This window comes from Mastigoproctus giganteus, chromosome 7 (genome assembly GCF_048544385.1).
Source record: "Mastigoproctus giganteus isolate SK-2022 chromosome 7, ASM4854438v1, whole genome shotgun sequence".
NCBI lineage: Eukaryota > Metazoa > Arthropoda > Arachnida > Uropygi > Thelyphonidae > Mastigoproctus > Mastigoproctus giganteus.
The window spans coordinates 119,630,637-119,653,147 of NC_143581.1; the positions used below are offsets into that span (position 1 = coordinate 119,630,637).

Genomic DNA, 22,511 nt, shown 5'->3' on the forward strand with positions numbered 1-22,511 from the left:
TGTGAGATAGTTGGAAACAAAGGTATAATGCGAGTAGGAGTAATCTACAGACCAGGTGATTGTGAAGATTATGACGAAAGCTTCTACATGCAAACGGAATGGGCAAGTAAGCATCAATGTCTTATTATGGGTGATTTCAATTTGCCTCTAATTGATTGAAGTAAATGGGAAGGAAACTCAACATGGAGAACAAAATTTTTAAATCAACTAGATGACTGTTATTTGTATCAACATATCAGGGAAAGTACTAGAGAAAAGAATATCCTGGACCTCATCATCACCCAAGAATCAGATGACATAACAGGGCTGACAGTAGAGGAACCAGTACCAGGAAGTGATCATGGAGTTCTACGGTGGAAGATGATGAGAGAGGTAGCAGCAGTAAAAGGCAAAGGAATGGGTTTTAATTTCAGAAAAGGAAATTACGATGCCTTAAGGTACTGCATGGCCTCTATTAACTGGGTAGAATCGCGCAGAGAATGAATACATTTGAACTGTGGTATGCTTTTAAAACATTAATTACAGATGCCTTGAATGCATATTTACCATTAAAAAAATACTCCACGAGGAGGGTTCCAAGCTGGATGAATAGTGAAGTTGCCACATTACTTGAGCAGAAAAAAGTGGCATGGAAAGGTTACAGAGCAATAAAAATTACTGAAGCCTATTATAACAGCTACAAGATGATCTGGAATAGAGCCACAGAAAGAAAAAGTTCGACAGGCAAAGGCAGTTTATGAGAAATCACTAGCAAACAGAGCAAAGAGGGGGGAGGGTAAGGAATTCTTCACATATATAAGTGCCAAGAAAAGCAGGACAAACCAGATCGGAGCTTTACGTAAGGGAAAGGGGATAGTAATAAATACACCAGCTGCCGTTGCAGATGAACTCAACAGTTATTTTGCATCGATATTTACAAATGAAAAACCTTTTGTGGCAATGGGAAATTGTGGGAGCGAAGTTGAAAAATATGTAATTAATGATATTGAAATTTCACAAGATTATTTAATGAAGAAACTTTCAAGCCTACAGGCCAGTAAGGCTCCTGGAGTTGATGGAATACACCCTATAATCTTAAAAGAGGCGGCAAGTGATTGCATTGAACCAATGAGGCTAATTATGCAAGCATCACTAGACTCTGGGGAGATTCCCTTGGATTGGAAAAGTGCCAATGTATCTCCCATACATAAGGGTGGCTCTAAGAGTGAAGTGGGAAATTTGAAAATGGAGAATGCGCCAGTCAGTCTGACTTCAGTGGTAGGGAAAATCATGGAGGCAATGATCAAGGGTGGAATTCAGAATCATTTGTATCGAATTGAAATTCTCAAGGATACTCAGCATGGTTTTGTAAAGGGAAAATCATGTTTAACAAATCTGGTTCGCTATTTTGAAAGGGTCACTCACGAGCTGGATTTAGGGAATAATTTCGACATTCTTTATTTAGATTTCAGCAAAGCTTTTGACAGTTCCACATGAGCGGTTGCTTTATAAGCTGGAACAGGTTGGAATCACTGGGAAAATCCATAGATGGATAGCAGGATGGCTTCAAGGCAGGAGGCAGAGGGTGTCTAAATTTGTCGTGATGTCTAAATTTGCAGATGATGTTAAAATTGGTAGAGTAGTTAATGATCACTGTCAAGTTGAGTGTCTTCAGAGAGACCTAGATAGACTTCAGGAATGGTCAGAAAAATGGCAGCTATGCTTTAATCCAACAAAGTGATAGGTATTTCATCTGGGAAACAGTAATCCTAAAATAACTTATTCACTTTGTGGAGTTCAACTAAACCCAGTACTGGAGGACAGGGACTTTGGTGTTACGATACGGTCAGACATGAAATTCTCTGAGCATTGTAAACAGGTTGCAAGGAAGGCCCATGGTGTCCTATCGATGATCTATCGAACTTTTGCAAGTAGAGATAGGGACGTGATAATCCCATTATATAAGGCTTTTGTTAGACTACACTTGGAATACTGTGTTCAAGTATGGAGACCACACCTAAAGAAAGACATTATTGAAAGGGTGCAAAGACGTGTAACTTGCCTGTGAGATCAGCAAAAGGGTGTCCTTATGAAGAAAGACTTCGAATATGTGGGTTGCACAGTTTGGAAACTAGACACCTTAGAGGAGATTTGATTGAGGTGTTTAAGGCTCTGAGAAGCATCAGTAAAATGAATGAGGATGAAATTTTCAAGATTATAAATGATGCTAGAACTAGGGGACATAAATTCAAGTTACAGGGGGAAATGTTTAGATTGGAGCAGGAAGTTTTATTTTAGCCAGCAAGTTGTAAATTACTGGAATAGGTTGCCTACCTGGGTGGTAGAGGCTGACAGTTTGGAGAAATTCAAAGGTCATCTGGATAGTACCTTCAGGTAAAGGAAGCGCATAGGATGATAGGTTTAATTTCCTTTTTTCTTATTAATTATTATTATTTATTTATTTATTTTATTTATTTATTTATTTTTATCATTGTTTTATTCAGGGTTTTTTTTTTTTTTGCTGGTGCAGCATAAGCCATAGGCTTTATTTCACCATGCGGCCATTACTAATATAGGATCTAGAAAAGTTGAGCAGATGGGCTGAGAGGTGGCAAATGAAGTTTAACATTGCCCCAGAGTAACATATCAACTATGTGGTGGAGAATGAAAAGGAACTGGGGGGAAATTGTGCAGGCATATATGAAGTTTTCTGAGCAGTGCAAAAGTAGCTCGTGGTGTCTTGTCAATAATATACAGGAATTTTTCTAGCAGGGATATGGAGGTGATTATGCCCTTGTATAAGGCAATGGTGAGGCCACACCTGACTTGAACACCTGTGAGGTGATCTAATTGAGATGTATAAGGCCTTGAATGGTTTGAGCAAGCTTAATGTTCTGTATACAGGTCAGAAGGCCTCATTTTAGAAAGGATGTAGAGCTGCTGGAACGAGTGCAGAGAAGGGCAACCAGATTGGTGAATGGAACAAAGGGTTGCTCTTACAAAGAAAGAGCTTAGGTTCTTCAAATTGCAGTGTCTTGAGACTAAGCACCTGCGAGGTGATCTGATTAAGGTGTATAGGCTTTGAATGGTTTGAGCAAGGTCACTAGCAAAGTTCATGGGATTCTTCCTCTTGCCCAGATTAGCCAACTGAGGGGACATAAATTCAAATTGAGGAAAGACAGTTGTAAAAAACATCATGTGCAGAAATTTTCCTTTAGCTGGGTGGTTGACTGCTGGAACAAACTTCCATCTGTCATTGTAGAAGTTGACAGCTTAAATAAATTCAAGGCAGAAGTAGACAAACATTTGGAATGAATGGATGGGTGAAATGGGAAGGGTTTTTTTTTTTTTTTTTTTTTTTGGCTGATGCTATATAAGCTTGCTTTCTTGCACCATATGCCTCCACTAACGCTAATAAACATAGAAGCTACTAGACTTTTCACACCAACTAAGAAATACCATTCAAAGCTTACACCAACATGGATGTCATATGAACTAATGAGATTACTGCTAAGAAGAAAACTGTATATAAATTATCATATGAAATATGATAACACTGGTTGACAAAAAAAAAAACTTTTTTTTGCTCCCTTTTGAAATTCCGAATGATCTTGTACAATTCACGTTGTTGAATTCAAATATGCTGACATATTTGAATTACAGCAATATGAAATCCATATTGCTGTAATGCCCAGCACTTTTAATTGAGAAGGGATTAAAGTCAAAAATTAAGATTTTTGACTTATCCATCAAGGGAGGAGGTGCTACATTTTTCTAGCCTGGTGTAGTTTCTGAATAGTCTGGCCATTTTTTTTATCCTGTAGTGGCAATCCTCCACTTGGCTGTCACATTCCCATAAAAAGCAACAGTGTTTTTTGTATCCACCTTGCAACCCACTCAACAAAGCTACCACTTTTCGGTCAGCAGAGATATTTCATTTGCATTCTTGATATATTTTTTAGCAAAAGAACCTGTAGGTTTTCGTACATTTCCTTCATGCAAATTACATGTGGATAGTTATTTCCATTATGGAATAAAACTGCTTTCAAACCAACCTTGGATGAATCAATGAAACTTCTCCACTACTCAAGGACAACGTGCTCCAGATGTAACTCTTTCATTAATTCAAACGAAAGCAACATCCTTGGAATAATAGGTCATTATGTTAGATTGCCTCTTCCTATAAAAAAGACACATTGACACCCTTTCAATGAAATTCCACTTCTGAAACTGTGATCCAGTAATTGAGCCTTGGTTTTAGAGAGGTCCAAATCTCTGACCAAATCGTTCAATTTTGCCCGAGTTGTTACTATTTACATGCTGCTTTGCAGTATCAAGAGTTGAAAATTCTGGATCTGTACTTGTTCTGGATTCTGCATCTTCTGAAGACTCCTTTTCCGATCCTGAATCGGAGTCAAGTCCATAAGTTTCTGGTGGCTTTGGCACTGGTATTGTATTATGATGAACCGGCCTCAGAGTAGAATATATATGGAGAAATTCTCTTCTTTTTGCTGAGATTTCCCAGAAAAACCAGAAATATTGGTCAAGCAAAAGTAACAATCATACATATGGCTCTAGATTCCCACCATAACAGCAAAAGGCATCAATTTATGACTACATCTAAACGAGCCTATTAACGTCCTTGAACACTATCTACAATAAATCATTGGGCCCATACTTTAGCTTGATCTCTGACCTTACATCCAAAATAGAGTTCAAAATAGAGTGATGCATAAGGTGGGTATGTTTTAATACATGCTCTTGCAAGTACAACCTCTTGTCTGTTTGAGCAGAAACTAGATTTCCATAGCTGCAGATTCTGTTTTATATTTCGTAACTTGTTATTTAACTGATTATGCCAAAAAATTTCTCTCCATTTTTCATTGCATATTCAGTGTTTGATTAGTTTATAGCCTGTGTAAGGAATGTAGAGTGGCGCCTCCATAGCCAGGTGGGCAGGAGCAGCAGTGTGTAGCACATACTTCTTGATTAGACCGAGGTTCGAGCCGGTGACCACCAAATATGGAGGATGTGGAAAGGTCAGGGAATAACCACCACATATCCCCGGAGCAATATGGCCTTAGTTGCTAATGCTCCTAAAAACCAAATAACAACAACAACAACAAGGAATATAGATATTGTCATTGTCAGTGGGATTTCTTGCTGCTTTATCTGCATGGTCATTTCCTGGTATTCCAGTGTGCCCTGGAATCGAACAAAAAAGTGACACTTTGCCTATTTTTATGAAGATCCGATATTTGGCAGAAGCCTATGCTAGATATAAACTTGTCTCCAATCAAGTCACAGAGCAAGCTAAGGCAGATTTTGATAAATCTTTGGCAAAGGATACAAAGAAATTAGCAAAAACTTCTTTTCTTATGTAAACACTAGAAGGACAGAGATCCGAGTCCACTTCATATTGATGGTTCAACTGTTAATGATCCTGTGTAGGTTGCTGAATGTGAATAGGAAGTAAGGTAAATAGGAAACAAGCTGAATAGGCAGTGGAGGAAGTAAGCAAACCCTCAGCCATAATTATGAAAGCATCACTGGATTCAGAGGAAGTCCTCATGGGCTGGAGATGCACAAATCAATCCCAATTCACAGTTGATCAAAGAACATGAGTAATTAAGAGACCTGTTAGCTTAACTTCTGTTCCAGGGAACATAATGGAGTCACTGATTAAAGAAGTAATGCATGACCATCTAGACAGGAGAGCAGTTATACTTCACTTACAGCATGGGTTTGTCAAGGGGTGATCTAGTTGACCAATTTGATTGGACTACGACATGGTCACAAAAGAACTGGATGCAAAAAAATAATTTTTGATATCATATACAGCAGACTCTCGATTTACCGGGATAAAATTAACCGTGACACTTTAAGATTCCAAATTAAAAAAAAAAAAAAAAAAAATCAACCAGAAATCATAAAATTCAAGTAATAAGTAGAATAGGTATAAACAGATGTTTTGCAAGTCGTAAATAAGCGACAAGCGGCATTATAAGTTGTCATCAGGAGATTAGTGTGCCTATTATCTTGCAACTCCTGCTGTCTTCACATCCGCCTGCTCAAAAAATAAATAAATAAAAAATAAAGAGACCAAATGTTTAGTTTTTTTTTGGTGCATTACGTCGATTGTTACACTGCAAAAAGACAAATTTTGTTTCGTTATTTATGTCAGGATGTCGAAAATTTTTTTACAGCATTTTTTTTTTGTTTGGAAATAGTGAAAATGATGGATAAATGCAAAAAAATTGCACTTTTAGTTTATACTAAAACTTGAAATTATTCAAAAGTTTGAAAACGGTGCATCTGTTAAATCTCTTAAGTAACCATTATAATGTTGGTGACCAAACCATATGCAACATCGTAAATAATATAGGAAAGCTATAGACTTAAAATTAACATTGCAAAAAAAAAAAAAGGAAGCATCGTATTGGACACGCGAGTAGTGTGTGACAAGTTTTTTCGTTTTTTATCTATCCCCATATTTTTTTATGTAGGTTAATGAACATTTTTCGAAACAATAAGTCTTCGACTTGCACAACTACAGATTTATGTAAATTTTTTTTTCTCAATTTTTTTTTTTTTTTTTTTTTGTTTTAGGATTGTAAAATTTAAAACAAACAAAAAAATAAAATAAATAAAATAAGCAATCAATAAAGACGATCATAGAATGCACAAATTGCACAAGTGAGATACGAAGTAACAAGCAACAAAATAGGAAAGAAGAGAAGATCCTTACAATTCATTTATGGTTTTTTTTTTTTTTTTTTATATGACTGAAGATTTCAGTGAAGGGGACACACATTTCACCATAATAATGTAAAAACCCAGAGAATTCCAACTATCAGTATTTTTTCAAATGCAATAAGATCGAGTTTGCTACCCATTTATAAATAGATGCACTAATAGAAAAGCCCAATTAACCGGAAAGTGCAAATTGTTTTTATTGTTTTATGGTTGTGACCTCCAGAAATGTGCTTTAGCAAAATGTGAGTTCGCGCGGGGTGAAAATAGTGAGTTTTCGCCTAAACCTTGTGAATTTCTTTAGTGAAAATTTCATTTTGACCGTTATCATGGTGCCAACTAAGAGAATAAGTGACAGTGCTACAAGTAAATCTACCAACAAAAGGAAAGCGGTCGAGTTGTATCAGAAAATTCAAATAATAAGGATATATGAAAATGGTCAAACATTAACAAGTATCGCGCGGAATTCAGATTTGTCACTAATAATATAGTAGCAATATGTTATTAGTCATTCCCAAGTTACGTAAAAGTCAACGAAGTAAGAAGTCCTGGAACATATCTCTTACGTTTGTCGGTGACTTCTGTATTTTTTAGATTAACTGGGAAATCGATTATCTGGGATTTGTTTTTTACCTCCCATAAAATCGAGAGTCTCTTGTACTTGTATTTCAGGAAAGTTTTTGATAATGGTGCAGATTTCTACACTACTGTAGAAATTGGAGCAGTATAGCACTTAAGGCAAGTTACTCTATGAATAAAGGAATGGGAGTGGGAGAAGACAGAGTTGTTATCAATGGACACTGTTCCTTATGGACACCAGGGTCCTGAGCTCGATATCATCATACTTCTCTTTCTTGGTGATTCCTCTCTACTTCTGACTGACTGACTGACTGACTGACTGACACACACACACACACACACACACACACACACACACACACACACACACACACACACACACACACACACACACACACACACACACACACACAGGGTAATTCAGAAGGTTTTTTTTGGGTGGTGCAGCATAAGCCTCAGGCTTCCTTGTACCATATGGCTAATAACCATAATAATGTTATCAGTGGAGTTTCCCACGGTTCAGTGCTGGGACCCATTATTTTCTGTTTTTATTAATGACACTGAAAAAAGGTATATTACACTTAATGTCTAAGTTTGCAAATGATGCAAGGGCTCAGAGAGTAGTTAAACAGTAATGATATCATGCTACTGCAATAACATCTATAAAAGTTAGGCAGTTGGGCTGAGAAATGGCAATTGAGGTTTAACATTAACATACATAAAGTACTGCACATGGGTAGCATGTGCAATACTTTGTAATCCCAGATTAATATACCAAATGCATGGCACTAAACTCAGGGTATTGGAAAATGAAAAATACCTAGGGTTAATTGTGTAATCAGATATGAAGTTCTCTGAGCAGTGTAGACAGGCTCCCAAGAGGTATAAGGTGGTGGTGACATCAGCAATGGACAGGCATATCTTGAGTACTTCATACAGGTCTGGAGGCCTCATTTTGGAAGGATGTAGTGCTGCTAGAACAAATACAGAGAAGAGCAACAAGATTGGTGAGGGGGCACAATGGGGTACTCTTACCAGAAAAGGCTTTAGTAATGAAAATTTAAGTGTCTGGATACTAGGAACTGTGAGGTGATAAACAAAAAAAATGACCGGGATTCCAGTATTCAGGATCTCAGTATTGTAGGCCCTAGATCTAACATAAAACTGGAAGAGTCATTTTGATAAAAAGTATTGGATAAAAATAGGAACATGACCTGAGAGACCACATAAATAGAGTGCCTTTATAATACCATACCTCCAATGGTATGTAGTAATATCATAGGCTTTTTTCATGTCAAAGAGAACTGTTACCAAGTGCTCACCTTTTATGAATGCATCATGAATTGCTGTTTTAATCAGATCAGATGATCCAAAGTGTATCATCTGATCCAATTAAAACAGCAATTCTTTGGAAGCCATTCTGGATTTTGCCTAAATAGTCATTTGCTTCAAGATAATATACAAGGTGAGCATTGACCATTTTTTCCCAAGATCTTATATAAGCTACTAGTCAGGGAAATGGAGGGGGGCTGGGATTTCAGCAGAGGATTCTGATAGGGCATTTGCAATTTCTCACTGGAGAGGAAATTCTTTGCCATTCCATCTTAGAATAGGCATTGATACTGGGAAAGATTTACCATTCAGTGTTTTTATTTTGTTCCAGATTTTTCTACTGGATGTATTTTTTGCTATAATCTTGTGTCCTGTGGATATTAAGTACTTGCAGATCAGATTCCATGCTTTATTTTTCTCTTTTTAGCATCATAGCATGCATCATTCCACCAGATGTTGTCATGTCTGTAAAGACCATCTGAGGTTTTTGAGGTATACCAGAGATTACAGGCTGTTATAATCTGTGTTATAAAGTGAGTAGTAATGTCATCAATAGGCTGGCTTTTGATGACTTGGTCATCAAAGAAACAGCAATGGTGAACACGTTCCACTTTGCCTTGAAGAATTTCCATTTTATGTGACTGTGTGTGCAAGGTTCAACGAGGCTGGTCAATAAAGAATGATCGTAATTTTTCATGAACAACCATATGCCGCTTGCTAAATTCATAAAAGGTCACAGCTTTCATTCAATGCTCACTACATTTCAGTAAATAAAATTACACAACATTAGGGACTTATAGAGTTGTAAAGCTATTTCTGAATTATCCTGTATATATACACAAACAATACTTACCTCTCTATAAGCATGGCCCCATTTTTTGACTAGTTTCTCCATACCACTTTTATTTTCATAAATTTTTAAAGCATCTAATGCTCTTTCACAATAATACAAGTTGGTTTCTTTTACAATAAATTCTCTCAGTGCTGACAAAAAATCTGCAAGATTAACGAAAATGCATATTTTATACAAAATAAATATTTTTCATATAGCAATACAAAGTATAAGTCAAATATTAAATACAAAGTATAAGTCAAAAATTTATGCATATAATGTTTTACCACATTATATGCATAAATTATAAATTACTCCAAAACTAATGCCTTCAAATATTTTTCCCACTTGTCTAAAGTTTTAACAAAACTTAATGGTATGAAGTGTAAATTTAAATGTACCACCAATATCCCACAAGTTTTGACACACAACACACCAGGTAGGAAATGAAAATGGAGGGTGACATTGGTTGTTTCACTAATCTGATCAGATACTACAATGTGGTCACAAAGGAACTGGATACAAAAAATAATTTTGATATATACTTGTAATTCATTTTATGTGATACTGTTGCACATAAAAGACTGCTATACAAGGAGCAGTGTTACATTAAAGGCAAGTTGCTGTTATGGATAAAATTGCAGTTGAAGGAAGAAGACAGAGAGTGGTAATCAATGGACATTGCTCTTTGTGGACTAATATTATTAGTGGAGTTCCCCAGGATTTAATGTTGTTGTTTTCTATATTTATCAATGATATTGATAAATATATCAGGCTTCATATACAAGTTTGCAGATGATACAAAGGTTGGCGGGGTGATTAATACAGTGCTTTTTTTGTGATGGTATGCAACGGTACGGCATACTGGCACCTTTATTAACAGTGACGTGTGACATTTGGAGCAGTGCACTTCGAAATTTGTAATATTCTGTAAAACTTTTTTACATGTTTATCTACTATTCAAATAAGCTTAAAATTATTTAACTAAATTTACATTTTTCACTGTCTATTGTTAAGATATTTTCTATATAAAACTGTATAACCATTTTTATAATTCTAAATTGCTCAGTCAGACCTCTGTTTAATTATTTTGAATTCCCCTTGGAAGTTACATTTAAAATAGCTTCCGTTGAGCAAAGAAAATTTTCATATAGCAAATGGATTAGGAGAGAATTAACTCGGTACGCACTGTTCGCATTTCTGACCTTCAGGCAATTAGTGCTGCTGAGCGAATTAAGAGAGCTAAAGGGATTACCCATTCTATAATTTAGTGGTCCCTGGTAAAACCTATCCGACCACCTGTCCCATCTACGGAGAAGTCGCGCTGGTCAACAGTGAGCAGATCAAGGTGTATTCCCAATGGGCTCTGGCCCACCTTCTACTGCAGTGGTGTCCAATCTTTTCCCGTACAGGTGCCATATTCAAAAAAATTCAAAGTTAGATTTCTTTAGTGTGTTACATTTTCCATATCTTGTTGCAAGTAAAAGTAAAATTGAAAATATTCGAAAATTTTATTAAGTACAATACACAATTACATTTACTGAACAAAACATTTAATGAGAATTTTTTTCATAATTAAGAAAATTTAAAATGCTGTTTTAGTTCACTTTCCTCACGGACCGTAGGTTGGGCACCTTCATGAATCAACTGTTAGTGCCCCGTTCAAGAATTAGGAGGGAGTAATTTCTTTCACCCCGACAAATAATCATCTGTTGTTTCGCGGAAGTGCATTTTTCCGTAAATTTTCCCTATCTCTGTTTACATGGTCATAGTACATGAATATCCGAATGACACTTTCAAAAAAAAAAAAAAAAAAAAATCAAATTTAAGAACTAGTAACAATACCGATGATGAGAGAAGGAAAACGAGGACAATGAAGGTATTAAACCTTCTAAGCATGAAATGTTGGCATTTGGTGAAAATGAAGTTAGAAAATTGTCAATTAGGTTACAGTTAAATGCAATTCATGGATTTCGGAGGTACCTAATTGAAAAGATGGTTTCGGAAGAATTTGATGGATGCTCTGAGTATGATACCAATTTCATCGAGTGAATGTGAATGAGGATTTTCACAAATTAATCTGATTGTCAGCCCAACCAGAGCTTCATTGATGACAAAAACACTTTCTTCACTACTGTTTCTTAAAATTGTAGGCCCACCGCTGACCCGCTTCGATCCAGCAAAATATGTCGATCCGTGGTTGCTTTGGAAAGGTCATTCAGCAAGAGACACACAAAGAGGAAGAAAAGAAGTCAGCATAGGATGTCTGATGAGAACTTAATAAAAATTTGAAATATTCTACAAAAACTTTATTATAAAATTATTTTTACTTATGTTATTTATTTTTACTTATTATTTTTAGGGACCATAGTTTAACAAAGGATCCTTAAAATGTCACTCAGTTGTCTGCCTGTCCGTCCGTCTGTCACAGCATTGTATCTCTGGAACCACTCAACCTATTGGCTAGAAATTTTGCATGGGTTTGCACATCAAGTGGGCCAACATAACACCATATTGATCATTGTTGACAAAAATTTGTCTGAGAAATGGAGGGGGGTAAATGTGGGGGGATAAAAATGTTGTCGACAACCTATAGCTACACCACTGGAAAGAGGTCAATGAGTATGTTTAAAATATAATTTTAAAATTAAAAATGGCGGCATCAGACAGGAAAGTAATTTTAATTTTCGTGTCCCCTGTTTCCGTCACTAACGGAGCTAAAAATTTAAAAATCACATTAACTATGCGTTATTCGATGCTTATCAAGGGAAAACTATTGCGATTGAAATCTATCATTTATTTTTGTGTTAAAACTAGTTCAAGATCTTTTTCTTGTTGCACTTCAATTTATTGAACTTCAATAGCGTGCTTCCTTTTACTAAGTAACTCTCCTTTTAGTGACAAAAAGGTTGCTAAATAGTTAGTTAATAATTCTATAAAGGTCATTTATAAATTTTGCAACAAGAAGTATTTTTTAACAATTTTAAAAGCTGGGGTTGTCCCGGCAAGGAAGTACTCAGAGAGCCAGACTCCGGGGCATGCACGGAGCCTCGCAGGGCCCTCACCTGCCAGTCGCTTCTACCCCAAGACTTTAATCACTTCTGCAGGAAGTGATTAAAGTCTTGGGGTCAGAGTCACTTCTCCCACCCTTGGTATTCACAACAACTGAAAAGACTCAAATAGACAACGTTTTCGTTATTTCCTAAGTTTTAGGCCAAGTCGGGGTACTAAAAACTTTTTTCAGTTACCATAAAGCTCTCTATTTGAGATACTAAACTACAATTTGTGTCATCCTGGGTGCCCGGCACTCAGTAGCTGACCGATTTATTTACTTATTTTATTCACATTTTACTTATTTTTCTATATATACTTGAATAATGAATTTATACTTAATAAACTATGTTAATATACTAAATTTGTTGTTCTTATTCCAAAAACATTACTACAAAAGTAACTATCAGGAAAAAAAAATTTTTAGAGTACTTTTCATATCCTTTTAATTTTCAATTTTTCCTGATAGCAAAGAATGAGTACTAGCACCTATTTTTATACAAAAAAAGCACTGGATTAATAACAGTAATGAAGGTATGCTGCTGCTAAAAGATCTAGAGAAACTGGACAGTTGGGGTGTAAAGTGGCATTTAATGTTCATAAATGCGAAGTACTGCATATGGGTAGCAGTAACTCCAGAGTAACGTATAAACTATGTGGACTACACTCAAGGTAGCTGGGACAGCTCATGGAGTTTTGTCAATGATATGTATATCATTGACAAAACCCCATGAGCTGTTCTAGCAGTCTTTGCTGTCCTTCTCTGTACTCATTACAGCAGTCTGAACTGCTGGAATGAGTACAGAGAAGGGCAACGAGATTGGTTTGTAGAACTAAAGAACCCCTGTTCTTTAGTTCTACAAACTGCAGCATCTGGAGACTAGGCACCTGCAAGGTTTTCTGATTGAGGTGTTTAATGTTTTAAATGGATTGAGCAAAGCTGAATGCTAATGGCATTCTTCCTCTTGCACCCACACACACACAGGGGCACAAATTCAAATTGAGGAAGGACAGTTGCAGAATACATGAGCAGAAGTTTGCCTTTAGCTGCGGGTGGTTGACTGCTGGAAAAAACTTCCATTTATTGTTGTGGACGGTGACAGCTTCAATAAATAAGGAAGAACTAGACAAGCTATTGAAGGAAATGAATAAGTGAAATGGGAGGTTTCATTTTTTTTTTTAATTATGCTGTATAAAGCTGTATTTTAATTTTTCTTTCTTGTATCATTTGCGACTGATAATGCTAATGATGTGTCTGAAGCAACAGTGCTACTAAGCTCCTGAATGCACAGAATATCAATCACGATCTTGAGACATTTAAAGAACATTTATGGGTATGTGACAAATGATGTGAGCACATAGATAAGTGGTGGGTTAGGACAGCTGAAGTTCAAAGAATGTGGCAAGGTCAGGCTGTCCTTGCACTGTGGTGGCTGCAGAAAATGAAGAGAAAGAGAGAGAGAGAGAGAGTGGCTAAAATCATTCATAAAGCCTTTTCTAGGTGAAGTTCTGGGAAATACATTCAACAGTGGAAACAAGCTTTAATGCACTGAAAACAATTCTATATAATTTGGGAAAAGGGAAACTGTGTGCCAAGTGGCAGGACTGTAGATCTTCTGAAGCTGCATTAAACCACGAGTGAGATTTTGATCAAAGATGAAACACAAAAATGAAAGAATAGATTAAAAACTGCCTGGGAACCAGAGTCAAAGTATCAGTCTAAGCAGTGGTGTCATCAGGATTCACTAATAAAGAAGAATTTCTAGGTCTAACGAACTGCTTTTCAAAGAGTGTTATATATATATATATATATATATTTTTTTTTTTTTTTTTTTTTTTTTGGATATGAGAGAGAGGACTCACATCTGGTGAGTATGGGCTTGGCACACTCAGGGTCCTGAGCTGGGTATCATCATTCTTTTCTTTTGTGGTGATTCCCTTCTACTTCTGACTCTTGTTTGTTCTCTCTCTCTCTCTCTCTCTCTCTCTCTCTCTCTCTCTCTCTCTCTCTCTCTCTCTCTCTCTCTCTCTCTCTCTCTCAGGGTAACACAGAATTTTTTTTTTTTTTTGGCTGGTGCAGCAGAAGCCTCAGGCTTTCTTGCACCATATGGCTAATAATAGTAGTAAAACTAATAGTATCATTCTTGATTCTGGAACAGGAAAACAAGATCAATATGATCAATTCTGCTTTCTATGTGGAAACAATGAAGAAATGCACTAAAATGCACTACACTTTCATTGTTATCATATGGGGTAGTGGACACTGTTTAGAATGCCATTGTGATATTTTTCTTAAAGCACATTTCTGGAGGTTACAGCCCCAAAACAATAAAAACAATTTGCACTTTCTGGTTTATTGAACTTTTCTGTTAGTTCATTCTATTATAAATGGGTAGTCAACTTGATCTTATTGCATTTGCGATAATACTGACAGCTGGAATTCTGTGGGTTTTTTTCATTATTTTGGTGAAATATGTTTCACCTCCACTGAAATCTTCAATAATATAAAAAACAAATTTTGAGGCAAATCCCCTTTATTTTGTGTAGTAGTTGGTGGGGGGGGGGGGGTTGTGTGTCCGAAATGATCCTGAGAGCTATACCAGCAGAAGCATAGCTTCTAGTAGGGTCACCCAAGTTGGACAGGTCAAGAGTGATGGGACAGAATAAGAGCAGGGAACACAGGCGTATCCCTGTTGATGGGTTTTTAGATGGGTAAGCTCTGTAAAGGTTCTCCCATTTGGGTGAGAAAAGTCCATTAAGAGTAGGGTTGTTCAGTTGCCCTTTGACTTTTGCTGCATAGTTTAACAGAAGCATTTGTCTGCGTAAATATAAAGAGGTTTCAGTTGCTTCAGCATATAAGCTCTGGACTGGCGATGTATGGAATGCCCCTAGTGCAAGACAAAGAGAACTGTGGTGTACGGGATCAAGCCAACATAAGGCACTTGGTCTAGCGGAGCTGTAGACCACAGTGCAGTAGTCTAGACGTGACTGTATTAATGCATGATACAAATGCAGTAGTGTGTAATGGTCAGCTCCCCATGTTGCCAGATAGTACTCTTAAGATGCAGTAGTTAGTAACGGTCAGCTCCCCACTGTTTTATATGTTCAAAGAAGGTAAGTTTTTGGTCTAGAACCACACCAAGAAAGCGGACACTGTGAACCACTGGGATCATTTGATTTTCTAGGTGAAGTTCTGGGTCTGGATGTAGGGTACGCTTCCTACAGAAGTGTATCCAAACAGTCTTTTGGGGCGAGAGGCGAATGCCATTGTTTTGTGACCATTTTACAACTTTGTTGATGGCACCTTGGAGCTGTCTTTCTACCAATCGCATATTAGGTGAATGGCAGGAGACACTGAAGTTATCAGCATACAGGGTAGTGGACATGTTTGTGGTAGACCCTGTGTTATGGAGTTCATTATTATGTTAAATAGGGTGGCACTCAGTACTGAACCTTGTGGAACTCCTTCTTTCTAGATAAAATCTAAAGATAACTGGTTGTTGGCTCTAACTTGAAATGAGTGATGGTGTAGGAAGTTTCCAGTAAACTCTGCAGGTGTCCGCGTAGTCCTAGATCGTATAGGTTTCGCATTATGCCGTACCTCCAAGCTGTGTCAAACACTTTTTCTATGCCAAAAAGAACCATGACATGGTGTTCTTTTCATGCAAAAGCATCACGGATGTTTATTTCTGCCCTGATCAGTAAATCAAGAGTGGATCTGCCTTGACGAAAACTGCATTGTACCAGGTTAAGAAGCTTGTTTTGGACTAGAAACCAGGTTAGGCGTGCATTGATCATTTTCTCTAGGACCTTGCTCATAGAGCTGGTGAGTGCAACAGGTCGGTAATTTTGTGGATTTGTAGGATCTTTTCCTGGTTTTGGAAATACCAAAACATAAGCATGATGCCATTTGTCCGGGAAGGTATTCTCTTTGAAAATTCTCTTATAAAAAAGTAACAATGTCTTAAGGGCTGGTTCAGTAAGTTGTGCTATCATGATGGTCCTACTGCATTGAGTGGTGCCTACGTAGCCAGGTGGGCAGGAGTGGCAGTGCATAGCACACGCATCTTGATTAGACCAGGGTTAGAGCCTGTGACCACCAAATATGGAGTTGCGGAAAGGTCAAGAAATGACCACCGCACATCCCCGGAGCAATATGGCCTTAGTTGCTAATGCTCCTAAAAACCAAATAACAACAACAACAACTGCGCTGCGTTTGGTGGTGGCTAAAGCATGGTGCAATTCTGTCATTGTGAAGGGGAGTTTTATGCGGAACTAGATGTCGATTCAAAGTTGATGAAATGTTTCTCAGCCTGTGCCTTGCGTACCTGAAAAAGAGGTGGGTGAGATGTCGTGGCTGAGATTTTCATGATTGACTCACCCAATGCATTTTCAATCTCCACTGATGTTGTAACATCACAACCGTTTACAGTTAATATGGAAAGGTTGATGTGTGGATGTTTACAGTACATACATCATATTTTGGCCCATATCGTTTGCATTTTTGTAATTCTTGTAATTGTGGAGGTGAATCGTCTCCATGCTTCCCTTTTGCTAATCTGCTAATATGTTTAGCTTTTGCCAGAGCCTGTTTAAAGTAAATGAGATCTGCAGTTGTTGGAAACTTCCTGAAGATGTTCCAAGCTTTGTTCTTTTCTTTTTTAGCCATGCTGCATTCATTAGGCATCTCAGTAGCCAGGTGGGAAGGAGCAGCAGTGCGTAGCACACGCTTCTTGATTAGACCGGGGTTCGAGCCCGTCACCACCAAATACAGAGGATGTGGAAAGGTCAGGGAATGACCACCGCATATCCCAGAGCAATATGGCCTTAGTTGATAATGCTCCTAAAAACCAAATAACAAACAAACAAACAACAGCTGCATTCATTATTCCACCAAAATTTTGAGCGTGCTGATATTCTGTTGGATTCCTTTGGAATCGCTTGGTCTGCTGCTTGTAGTATTTGGTTAGATATATAATCTGCGGCCAAGTTAATGGATGCTTGCTGGACCTGCTTTTCTTCCAGTATTGCTAATTGTTTGTATATATATCCCATTTTGCTTTAAAAAAAGTTCCATTTGTCAGTTCTGTTAGAAGAATGGGGGCTGCTTGTGTCAATCTGGCATATCACTCGGTAATGATCACTACCTAATGGATTGCTATGAATAGGCCATCCAAACTGAGGATGTATGGATGCTGAGCATAGAGAGATATGCTGAAGTAGATCCTGTAGGTAAATGTAAATGTGTGAGCGCCATTATTGAGAGTAATCAAATTGTGCTGGTCAAGTAACTTTTCTATAATTTGTCCTCAATTGTCCATGTTTTGGTTTCTCCATAATGAATGATGATTATTGAGGTCCCCTAGGATGAAGTAAGGTTGAGGAAGTTGCACCACTAGTTCTTCTAGGTCGGTGTAGCTTATTTTTTGATTAGGAGGCAAGTATAGCGAGCCGATAGTCAAGTCAGAATTAACATTGACTCACACTGCAACTGCCTCAAGGTTTGTTTTTAATGGGAGTGGTTTGGACAGTATTCGAGCATTGATTATCAATGTCACACCTCCATGCGCCAGACTGTTTTGGTTGTGTACAAGACGATCTTGCCGAAGAATTATATAGTTCAGGAGAGAAATAGTTATATGTGAGATTAGGTTGGTTTCCTGAAGGCAGAAAGTGATGGAGTCATATTGTGTGAGGAGATCTTGGATGTCATTTAAATTACTGCAATATCCTATACAGTTCCACTGCAGAAATGTAATCATTATTTGGGTTTAGTAGAACCCTCAATTTGTTTTCGAGGGGCTGATGGTTTGTTTCTCTCAGGTTTCCCTTTCCCCTTTGGAAAGTATGGTTTTTCAGTGTCCATATCCTCATCAGTATAAAGTTCTGGTATGTGCTCATCTTGCTGTGAGCTATCTTCTAAGTCCATGCGATCTGTTTGGTTTCCATCAGGACTAGTAGTTACTTTAGCATTTTGCTGAGGGGAGGCACCTGGATGTAAATTAATTAGAGTATTTATGGCTTTACTTTGTTTGCTAGTCTTTACTTTGTTTGCTAGGTTTTGCTAGGTTTACTGGTAACAGTGGCTAATACTGACCTTGCCCACTGAGATATTGATTCGCTTGGTGATATAGTTACCACCGTTTGGGTTGCAATTGATATACGTCTTTTGGTTGCTTGAGCATAGGTTGGTTTATTATTGTTCAGGGCTGGTATTTTTGGCCTCTTGATAGGTGACACTGTGTTCAGTTTTGTATCGCTGTATGTGTTTTTCATGTTTCCAAAGGAGACACTCCTTAAAAAATGCTGGATTTACTTCTCTGCAGTTTGGACAACTAGGTGTTGTAGCTGTGCATTCAGTGTTCATGTGCGCAGTGGATCCACATGCAGCACAGGTAGCTGCTCCTCTGCAGACTGTCTGTGAGTGCCCAAACTTCTGGCACTTGTAGCAGCATAAGGGGATTTTTAGCATTAGCATTAGTAGAGGCATTTGATGCAAGAAAGCAAGCTTATGAAGCATCAGCCAACAAAAAAAAAAAAAAAAACCACTTCCACTTCACCCCTCTGTTCGTTCAAAATACCTGTCCAGCTGAGCCTTGAACTTATTTAGGCTATCAACTTCCACGACAAGGGATGCAAGTCTGTTCCACCTACCAACCACCCGCTGGCTAAAGGCAAATTTCCGCACGTCTATCCTACATCTGTCTTTCCTCAATTTGAATTTATGCCCTCTCAGGTGATTATTCTGAGCAAGAGGAAGAATCCCATCAGCATTGAGCGTGCTCAAACCATTCAAGGCTTTGTACACCTCTATCAGATCACCTCGCTGGTGCCTAGTCTCCAGACACTAATTTGCAAAACTTAAGCCTTTCTTCGAAAGAGCACCCCTTTGTTCCATTCACTAATCTTGTTGCCCTTCTCTGTACTCATTCCAGCAGCTCTACATCCTTCTTGAAATGAGGCCTCCAGACCTGTATACAGTACTCAAGGTGTGGCCTGACCATTGCCTTATACAAGGGAATAATCACCTCCTTATCCCTGCTAGAAAAATTCCTATATATCATTGACAATACACCATGAGCTACTCTTACAGCCCGTCTGCACTGCTCAGAGAACTTCATATCTGCCTGCACAACCACCCCCAGGTCCCTTTCATTCTCTACCACTGTCAGTGTAGTACCACAGAGTTGATACGTTGCTCTGGGGTTGCTGTTTCCCATGTGTAGTACTTTACATTTGTCAATGTTAAACTCATTTGCCACCTCTCGGCCCATCTGCTCAACCTTTCCAGATTCTGTTGCAGCAGCATAGTGTCAGTAGTGTCCTTGACAACCCTGCCTACCTTTGTATCGTCTGCAAACTTCAACATTAAGCTTGATATACCATCATCAATATCATTTATAAATACAGAAAACAATAATGGACCCAACACTGAGCCCTGAGGGACTCCACTAATAACATTAGTCCACGACGAGCAGTGTCCATTGATTACCACTCTCTGTCTTCTCCCCCTCAGCCACCCCTTTATCCACAGCAGCAATTTGCCTCCAATGTCACACTGCTCCAATTTGTGCAGCAGTCTTCCATGTGCAACAGTATCAAAAGCCTTTCTAAGATCCAAGTATATAATATCAAAGTTATTCCCAGTTCCTTTGTGCCTGCATCATAGTATCCAATCAAATTGGTCAGGCAAGACTTCCCCTTAACAAAACCATGCTGTGTCCGAGCTATAACTGAAGTCTTGTCTAAATGATCCTGCAGTGCTTCTTTAACTAGTGCCTCCATTAATTTTCCTGGAACAGAAGTTAAACTCACAGGTCTATAATTACTTGTGTCAGCCTTTGATCCTCCTTTGTGAATTAGGGTAACATTTGCACATCTCCAGTCTGTGGGTGCCTCCCCTGAGTCCAAGGAAGCTCTCATAATTATGGCTAAGGGTTTGCTTACTTCCTTTGCTGCCTCCTTTAATATAACTGGATAGATCCCATCCACCCCGGGTGCCTTTCTTGTGTTTATCTTCAACAATTTCTCCTCCACTTTACTCTCAGTTATTACAAGATTCTCTAGCTTACTGCTAGAGTTGAATACACCTCTGGCTTTCCCCTCGCTAAATAACTCCTCGTGTGTGAATGTGGATGCAAAATATTCATTTAGTTTGTTAGCTACCTGAGCAGGATCATCAACAGTTGACCCATCGATATCAAGTGCACCAATCTGATTCATCCCCTTCCTTCTAGAGTTTACATAAGTAAAGAACTCTTTGATGTTTTTCTTTGCATCCCTTGCCAAAGATTTCTCGTAATCTGCCTTCGCCTGCCTAACCTCCTTTGTAACTTGGTTACAGATCAACTTGTATCTATCATAGGCTTCTGTGTCATGTGTTAATTTGTATGTATCCCATGCATGTTTCTTCTCTGTCCTATGCCTCATCAGTTCATCTGACATCCATTTAGGCCTAAACCTTGAACAATATTTCTTAGTTGGTATGTAAAGCCTAGTAGCTTCCAAGATAAGTTCTTTAAATGCTTCCCATTTTGCATTTGCTGTTGGTAACATCATCAGTTGGTCCCACTGTATAGAATTTAAATACTGTCTCAGTCCATCGTAGTCGCCTTTACGAAAGCAATAACCCTTCCCTTTACCCCTAATGGTAGTTACCTCTTTGAGTAAATCCCACTTCATCACACTGTGATCACTGCCACCTAGTGGTTCATTTATCTGCAGATTCTTAATGCATGAAGAATCACTGCTGATAATCAAATCAAGAGTATTCCTCCCTCTAGTTGCCTCCCGAACATGCTGATGTAGAAAACAATCATCCAATAAATCCACAAAAGCCTTGCTAGTGTGTGAGTGACCAACCCACAAATTCCAGTCAATATCTGGGAAATTAAAATCTCCCATTATAAGACTCTCTGATTTACTGGCCCACTCTATTTCCCTGTACAGTTTCTTATTATACTCATCAGAGTCATTAGGCCTATAGCACACTCCTACTCTCAATTTTGATCTCCCAATGTTTATGTCACACCAAACTGACTCGACACTGCACTGTCCAGCGATGTCCACTGGCTTCACTTCCTTGGATTTTATGTATTTCTTAACTAATAGCATAACCCCTCCTCCCTTCCTATCCAGTCTATCCTTTCTGTAGACGTTGTACTCCCCAAATTCCAGTTCTGCATTCCTTATATCTGTGTGACACCACGTCTCTGATATCCCAACAATATCTGCCTTTGATGTTTTGAGCAATACCTCAAATTCATTAAATTTATTTACTAAACTCCTAGCATTGGTGTACACGCAAGTATACATGCACCTATTTCTATTCTTAGCTACCCTAACACAACCCATGTGTTTACTTGTACCGCAATGACTCCCGGCAGTCTCTGAAATATCCTGCATCTTGTTTTTCAGGCTTCTGCTCATTCCAATAGAAGCAGTGCAAGAATGTCTTTCACCTCTGCCAGTGGCTACTGTTAATCTATTCGTCTTTGTCTCCCCCAAGCTAGCAGTTTTCCGACCCACCTAACACTGCCTCGATAGCATCAGCAAATATTCTTGCACCCTTTCTATTTAAGTGTATCCCATCCCTGTAGAAGCAATCTCTCCTGTTAACAAGTTCAGTCCAGGCTGAAAAAAATTCTACCCTTTGAGCCTTGCACAATCTTTCCAGGGCCGAATTGATCAACAAGGCTCTCATCATATACTCCCTCCTATCGTGTCTGGGCAGAATTGCAGACACTTTCAAATTCAACCCTATTTCACGGCTTTTTTTCAACAGTGACCTCTACTTGTTAAGCAATTCTGCCGGTCTCCTACTCTTGATATCATTAGTGCCAACGTGTACAACTATATCACCTTTTGTGCCCTTAAAAGATGATATCTGCTCTACAACGCCATTAACCTTTGCCCCTGGCAGACATACCCTGGTCCTGTTCCACCTATCCTTTTTACAAAGCATGTTCCCTGTTTCCCTGACAAT

General features: G+C 38.2%; 1 protein-coding gene across 1 annotated transcript in view; it reads right to left on the bottom strand.

The window, feature by feature from the left end:
* Positions 1-22,511, bottom strand: part of LOC150083166 (FERRY endosomal RAB5 effector complex subunit 3-like) — a 1,535,539-nt gene that overhangs the window by 1,328,862 nt on the left and 184,166 nt on the right. Inside the window, exon 3 of the mRNA XM_090378412.1 lies at positions 9,497-9,639. Within this exon, the coding sequence (XP_090234538.1) occupies positions 9,497-9,639 (143 nt within the window). The remainder of the gene's footprint in view (positions 1-9,496; positions 9,640-22,511) is intronic.